This window comes from Quercus suber, unplaced genomic scaffold (genome assembly GCF_002906115.3).
Source record: "Quercus suber isolate HL8 unplaced genomic scaffold, Cork oak 2.0 scaffold_504, whole genome shotgun sequence".
NCBI classification, from domain to species: Eukaryota; Viridiplantae; Streptophyta; class Magnoliopsida; order Fagales; family Fagaceae; genus Quercus; species Quercus suber.
The window spans coordinates 203342-211696 of NW_027069953.1; the positions used below are offsets into that span (position 1 = coordinate 203342).

At 34.7% G+C, this 8355-nt stretch overlaps 1 protein-coding gene across 1 annotated transcript; it reads right to left on the bottom strand.

Annotated features, from left to right (window-relative positions):
• Positions 1-354: 354 nt before the first annotated feature.
• LOC111998429 (uncharacterized) lies at positions 355-3063 on the bottom strand. The gene has a single exon (XM_024030524.2). The coding sequence runs from the start codon at positions 2420-2422 to the stop codon at positions 749-751; it is 1674 nt and encodes a 557-aa protein (XP_023886292.1). The 5' UTR covers positions 2423-3063; the 3' UTR covers positions 355-748.
• Positions 3064-8355: the final 5292 nt, after the last annotated feature.

The following is an 8355-nucleotide window of genomic DNA, read 5'->3' on the forward strand; positions in this document are numbered from 1 at the left end:
TTCTTGCAAGTTAAGTCACAGGGTGAGGTTTCTCTTGCGGTAGAGAAGTCTCTTGACTTTTTAAACTTGTCTCTTTTTCTCAATCCAGCAAAAGGGCGCTTTCTGTTCTGGACCTCCACTACTTTTAGTGCTATTTTCTTGGCCTCACATCTTCCAATAAACAAGTCATCACAGTAACAAACGCAAATATATTTTAGAAGACAAATTAGTATAGAAGTTGGAATGCCTTTGGCACTCAAAAATCCATATTCAAGCTAGCATTCGACCCAATTGATAATCAAAGAATTAAATAGAGCAAAGTGATGAATAGTTGAATACCAAGAGATAAATAATAATGAGTAAAAAATTGGAGAGAAATAACCAAAAATAACCAATGTCATGCATATTCTTTACATTTTCACCACCCGAAAGAAAGACACAAAGCACTTTTGGATCTTTCCTATGAGCAAGCCTGCTGTTACACGAAGAAAATAAGCACAAAATGACAAGCTCTTAAAGACCCCACTAGAGAAAACATGAAAGAACCAAGAGGGTTCCTCTGCAACTGTTTTCATTAACGAAAGTTAACTAGAGCCTAACAAGAAACGGACTAAAAAAATTAACAGAACTACCAGAAAGCCAAAAAATTGAGCTTCTGATACATATCCGCAACTAGGTTCCTAAAATGATCATTGACTGAAATTGTTTTGACTAGCTAAATGAATTGTTAGAGGAAGAATCATAACCAGAAGCTGCTGCTGTTGCATGTTCAGGCTGCAGCCATATAGATTGACTCAACGATACCTTCTTCAACCTCCATAGCTGGTAGCTCATTGAGATCAAATTCCAAATTCCTTCTACCAGTCTGACTAGCTTCTCCTGGAGATGTTGCTTGACTGGATTGAGCTTTGGCTTCTCCTTCTGGGGACGTGACTTGACTGGATTGCATTTCCACAGTGCCATTCCAATGACACCTCTTGTGACCCCCTAGCGCCTGACCAGTTGGGAAGGTTCTGTCACAAATCTTGCATTGGTGTGCGGTTGGTCCTAGTACAGCTTCTTCATCCATTTGAGTAGTAGTAGTGGGGTTGGCATAATGTCCATAATTCTCAGCAGTTGAGTCATCTGCTGACACAGATTCATCCAAAGTCTGTTGTTGTATGTACTTCACTTTGTTGTGGCTGGACCTATGACCACCCAAAGCTTGGTGGGTTGGGAATGATCTATTACAAAGACTGCATATGTATCGATTGGGCGTCACAGAATCAACTTGTTTATGACTTTGATCATCACCAAGTGCTTCCAACTCCACTAATTTAACCTTCCTTGTTTTCCTCTTATTGCTCATCACCATCGTCTCCCCCACAGTTTTATCAGCAGAATCAAGCTCACTACTGTCGTTAGAGTTGTGTCCATAGTATTCTCTAGGCGATTCTTCTTCATACCCAAATAAATTCCATTTCATATTCAGTGGTACCTCTAGAGCAGTTTCTTCTACCACAGGCTTTCCTTTCCCTTTGGCCTCAATCTTATTGTGTAGAACTTCACGGCTGCTGCTTCGACCTTCATCAATCCTCAGCTTCTTCCTTGCGTCCATCATTGAATTGCAGTAAGTGGACTCAGACAGATTAGATGCTTGCCTAGGATCAACATTAGCCAGCGTCATAAGACCAAACACAGCATCCACATCTATATCAAGCAGAAGACCAGAATCATTAGCTGAATCAGTGCTTTTCCGACCTCTCTTACCGGTCACCCTCCAACTGGTTAAAGACTCTGACAAATCAAGAAAAACCTCCGACGTTGCAGTGATTGCAGGGAAAGTATCAAGCTTTTCATCAGATAGTGTAGATGAGGAGCTGCAATTGTTGTAATATTTGTGGTCAGTTGGAGTAGTTGGTGGTTGAATTCCCCTCCAATCCCTTTCAGGGTGAGATCTCATGTGGCCAAACAAGGATTTCATGGACAAGAAGGTCTTCTTACAAACGTAGCAAGTGGGCTCACCTTCTTCCGTAGTAGAAAAGCTTTCATTGGTCTTGGCAATAATATCACGAGTAGTATTAGTACTAGTGGTGGTTGCATTATTCAACTTTTCAAGGAGCTCTTTGTTTCTGGCTTGAACATGCATTCTCATGTGACCACCGAGGGCTTTACCAGAGCCAAAGCCTCTGTTACAAATATTGCAGATGCGAGTAGTAGGAGACGACGACACCAACAACTCTTCTTTTGGAGGAGGAGGAGGAGGAGGATGTCGTTGTAAAAAAGACTCAGTATTTGGATACTTGAGCTTGAGGAGCTTGAAGCAAGGCCTCCCGTTTTTCTCAGCCGAAACCTTATTATCGTTCTTCTCCTCCTCCTCCCTCTCCTTCAAAACCCTTGCTGTGCCCACGTCGTCTTTCTCCAGATCATCACCGTGAATCTGACTTTCTTGATTATCATCCATTAGCTCAACAAAAAGACCCAGCTGAGCTTTCTCTTTCTCTCTTTCTCTCTCTCTCTCTGAGTGGTGTTGGGATAGTGATGGTGATTGTCTGATAACCAAAAAAAAAAGGGGAGAGAGAGACTATTGAAAAAGGGTACTCTCAGGGTACGACTCCAAGAAGAAGTAGAAAAACAAAAACAATTCAGATGAAAAAGTATTGTGATAGCTTAAGTAACCCCAAAAGAAAACCGACTTTCTTTTCTTCTTCTTCTTTTTTTTTTTTTTTGGGTTAAAGGGTTTTGTTTTTCCTAGAAGGATCCGAGGACCCACCTAAGGAAATCGAGCTCACAAATCAGAAAAATAAGAAATTCAGCTCAAAATATCAATTTGGTATTGGTAGGGGAATTATCAAAAAAAGAAAAGAAAAGAGGAGAGAAAATACAGAAAGAAGAAGAAGAAGAAGAAGAAGAGAGAAAGACGGGAAGGGAAGGGAAGGGTTTGGGTGAAAGTATTGAAGTTGGAAAAAAAGAGTGAGAGACAGTATTGTTTTGTATTGTGAGTGTGTGTGAGTGAATGTCAGCAGACTCAGCAGCACGTTCCTCGTCGCTTTGCCTCTTATTCCGTTCTTTCAGAATCTCCCCCCACCTCCCATAAATAAATACTCCTATATACCCCCAAACCAAAACCCTCTCTCGAATTTTGCCTCTTATATGATTATTATTATTATGAGTCACACTTATTCGCACCTCCACCACCCCTTCACTCTCCTACTAGTGCTGCCACTTTCTCCTATTACTTTGCTCCTACCTCCTTGCTCCTTATTTCTTTTTTCAATATGTAGGGAAAAAATATTTTTCTTCATCTTTTATTACCGTATATTTAGTTATATATGATTAGTGCATAAAAGAAATTTTGTTAAGAAAAGAGTTTGTTTATTTTTTTCAATAGGTCTATGACAGAACTTTTTGTGATGGGTAATAAACCATAAAAAGTGATTGTGAAAATTATGAAAAAAAAAAATTTATTTTACCTTTTTTTATTTTTATTTTACTTGAGAACTACGGCAAGTGCCTAGAATCTCCATCTGCAAATATACGCATTAAATACCCTTGATTTTCTGAAGAAAAAGAAAAACTTAATTATATTTCTTTTTTGTGAAGGTTTATTTTGTTAGGTTATAATAGTAGCACTAGCATATATAGCCATATAGTGTTGGGATTGAAATTTGGAGGAGAAAAATAAGGAGTCGGAATTGTATTCTATAAAAAGGCGATTGGTGTTTTAATAACACCCGTGCTTATCGGTATCTCTATTCATTACTATCCATTTTAATTCCCCTCTAATTTCGCTGTTAACAAATACTAGCAAACAACTGTACAAAGGTAGGAAATTTCCACAGCCTCTTTAATCTTTATCTTTATTATGTATGCTACTTGATTCACACGCTACTATTTCTTAACCTTTTCAACCTCTCTCTCTCTCTCTCATTCTACTTTTTCCAATTTTGCCCCCAAGAGTCTAAGGGTGCATTTTTGTTTTATTTTGGCGACGTTGTGTTGTGCATTTTCCTATCCTTACATCATCATCATCATCTAATTGATAGATATTAACAAGTTCAATACTTAACAATTAGTTAAACATTATCCAAACTCATAGTCTAAAAGAAAGACTTTGCAAATATCACAAAGGGAAAAAAAAAATCTTAACAAACCCTTATTTGGTCATATATATGCATGAAATTATATTTATAGACAGTGAGACCATCATGTAAATATTTATTATTGGTTTGTGATAATAAATAGTACCATTTTCTTAATTTCATGTAATGTTTGAGTGTAAAATTTCGTGACTCATAAAAAAGACAGGTCATTGACAAAACAAAACAAAAAAATGAGAATTTTCAGCAGATGGAATACATCTTAGCTTATCATGCCATCTATATATTAAGATGACTTTATCACGTTTCCACCTTTTAGATTCTGAGTGAATGAAATATATTAAATTTAGTTTCTATTTTGTCTTATATTTAACAATAATAAGACCTTCTTACCCCTTTTTCTTTGTTGGTGAGATATGTGTTTTTATTACAAGCATGCTACTTATTTGTCAAACCATGCTTTTCTTCCTCTTCTTTTTCCAATTACAACAAAAATAAGGATATTGTCATAAAAGTTTTATAATCCTTTATTATATTCTGAACTTTGGCATGCTGCCATTAAATAATATTCTCTATTAATAAGCAAATTATTTATTTTAAATAAGAGGGAAAGACAACTAGAAACCCTTATATATGTTGCTACATATTGTTATTGGATAAGTAACAATTATCTTTCTTTGTGAAAGTTGCATATATTCAAATACATTTTTATTAGATAAGAAGTTACATATCAGATTATTGGATAAGAAGAAATTTCATATCAAATTATGAGTTGTTGTCCATGAAACTGTTGATAAGAATGAAAATAAAATTGAGAAGGAAAATCAAACTAGTTTATGACGTCATCATTCTTTGCCGGCTCAATCGAGTTATTAAACACCTTTCACCACTTATAATTCCAATAGAATTAATAAGATTGGACAACCAAGAGATAAAAATGAAAACAAAAACTCAATTGTCCATTTACATTACTATTCGGACCTTACTCAATTAGTCTTAAACAATTAGACTGTAGAAAAAGATGAATATTCTTTTTGTAAAGAATCGAATTTCACAATCAAAAGAAAGACAATGTAGATTACTTGCGAAAAATGTTTATATCAATCCAATGTTGAAAGCATTATAAAGTCCTAACACTCATCACAACAATTGCTAACGTATACTCATACTACAGAATTAGTTAAATGCATGCCAATATTCAAGAACAACATTATTAAGAATTTAAGACATTGTTCTTAAACGTTAGGCTCTCTCTCTCTCTCTCTCTCTCTCTCTCTCTCTCTCTCTCTCTCTCTCTCTCCATAAGGATTTTTATTTTTTAACAAAATTATGAAAAAAGTATTTGCGAGTCTAAAATGAAGATAAAAATATGTGGTATTTAAAAATTATTTTGCTATAGTATTTTCAGTTTTCAGTTTTCAGCAATAAGCGGTATTCAAACAGATCCTAAAATGAAGATAAAAATATGTCAACATTGAAGGTTGTAGACTAGACGGTTTTAGTGAAGGCTCGCGGTGTTTGGGTTTAGTGGTGTTTTTCCATGAATTAAACTAAGTAGTTGTGTTGATCAATACAACAAGCAATGATATCTCTTTTCTAAATAGATTAAATTGAACTAAGAGTCTTGTAACTCTTTTTTAAGAGAAAAACACATGCAAGTGAGAGGTAAAGGGTTTCTAATATAAAGGCATACCACAAATTTCATTTAAAAGTCATGATAACTTTTAAAGAATAATGGAATCATAGTTTTAAAAGCTAGAATGGTCAAAGAATCGGAATTAGGTCCAGTCTGATTCTTGATACTAGGTTATTATTGGACCAGACTATGGTCCAATTCTTATTTAATCCAGCCAATTCGGTTTTTAAAACTATGGGTGGAATAAGTTATATTACACATAACACACTCTTTTAAGAAATGTGTGACAATTACCCATTCCTCTTTTTTTTTTTTTTTCTTTTTTTTTTTTTTTTTTTTTTTTTATCATTTAGAAACTCAATTGGTATGTTTTTATGTTTCTAATGGAGATTGTGGGAGGGGAGGAACTGAGTATGGAATAGGAACTATGGGCCCAGCCCAAGGAGGAAAAAAGGGTCATACACACATCTGATCCTAGCTCGACTTGCAGGCTTGAGCTTGAGGAGGAAAGATAAAGAGGCCAACCCCCGAGGATCCCGAGGAACAAGCAAGCCAATGGTGCTACAAGAAAAAAAACTGAGAGAGGAGGAAGAGACAAGTAAGCAAAGAATAGAGGAAATATTTAGATAAAGTAGTCATTACCTTCGCATTTAATGCACTGTACCAACTCAGGTGGCCGCATTAATGAAGGAATGACTCTTGAACAGTGGTCTCATAACTTGCAGCATAGTTTACCACCTCCAGCACAACCCTAATGGGACAAACATTCAAAGGAAGGACCCTAGCTATACAAGTGGAGGGTTAGGATGCAATCCTAAGGACTATATAAAAGAAATGAATACCTCCAAAAAAGGGGATGAAACCTAAAAGAAAAGGATAGAAACCGAAGAACAAGACTTTGTATTAAACACTTAAAACATTTTTTATGCACATCACCTCCTCGGCCAAAGCCGAGGAAGCACTATTTCTCTACTATTGTGTTTCTTTAGTTATCTTTAAAGCACTAACTCCATTGACCCTATAGCTGAATCATAATTACACACCAAAGTTGACCTTGCAAGCCCATACTCTAACAAATTAATTGCATTGGGCCTAAAGAATTTGATTCCACTAATCTAAGTGGGCTTTGCATTTTTGTGGCTCCTACAAAGATGTAATTCAATGCTCAATGTAATGATATAGTTGAATTTAATTGGAAAATCTTAGATACTGCGCATAGAGAATTATACCTAAGTTTTCTTAATAATGAGAACCAATGTTCAAATCATCTGCTCCTTTTAAGGGGATAAAAAAATTAAAGAGGTAATTGCACTTTTTCATCCTAAACTATGCCCCAAATTACATTTTATACCATAAACTTTCAAAATGTGTGGTTAACACCCTAAGCTATAACTCGTGTTATATTTTGCACTCCGCCATCAATTCTACCATTATCTTGGACAGATAACCAAAGCTTAAGGGTGTAAAGTGTAATTGAGAGTATAGTTTACATTTTTTAGTGATAAAATATAATTTCACATTTGTTTTGAAGAGATTGCGAAGAGAGCCAGTTGGGTCCTTTTACATGGTACGTCATCCAAAATAACGGCAAAATTAACAACAGTATGCAAAGTGTAAAACATGTTATAGTTTAGGGTGTTAATCGTGTATTTTGAAAAATTAAAATGTAAAATATATTTGAGGTATAGTTTAGGCTGATAAAGTGTAATTTTTTTAAAATTAAAAATCCTTATGGAGAGAGAGAGAGNACGAACTTTATCATATGGTAAAGTTTTCAAAAAAAAAAAAAAAAAAAAGAAGATTATATGGCCAAGGTACTTAAATTCTCCGGTGAAATTGTGAAGAGACAAGGAATATAGTGTGTTGTTTACAGTAATTATGGCCATAAAATTGTAACTTATGTTGTGATGTTTTTAAGGGAAACGTATGCGTTTAATTCTCATTCTTCCCTCTGTATTGTTTTAACCAAATATCATTAACAAACCTTCTCAAAAAAAAAAAAAAATATCATTAACAAAAAAAATGGAAACTAAAAACTATTACATATATTTATATCCAGTTGTTTCTCAGAATTTTTTTTAAAAAAAAAAAAAACTATTTTTGGACTTATCACGTATGTTTGTGAATATTATTACTATAACAAATTTCATTTGTAGCATAGGAGTAACTTACTTTGTGGAGACGAAAAAAAAAACGTTTGGTAAGGTTGTACGGGTAATTCCATTTCACTTATCTCCTTTACATAAAATAAAACCAAGCTGCAGTGCTGTTTCATAAGAATTAAAGGCCATCAAAATTTCGGTAGGCATATAAACCAAAAAAGAAAGAAAAGGTCCTTACATGTAGAACTTCTTTTTGTTGGGGCAAAAAGGGGAAAAAAAAGGTTATACTATCCCACCGTCAATCACTCCCTAACTTTATAAAAGTTGTATAATAATGGTGAATACTGTGGACCAGACTAAATTCTCCAAGTATGGGTGGAATAAGTAACACACTCTATAAAATATTTAAAAAAAAGAAAAAAAAAAAAAAGAAAGAGAAAATATAGCGATGCAATGTAAAATACCAATTTGTCAAACTCAATGAGGATATTATGAAAAGCTTGTGTACCAATCTCCCGCTTGTTGTAATAAGTAAGCAAAAAAGAATAGAAAACGAGTC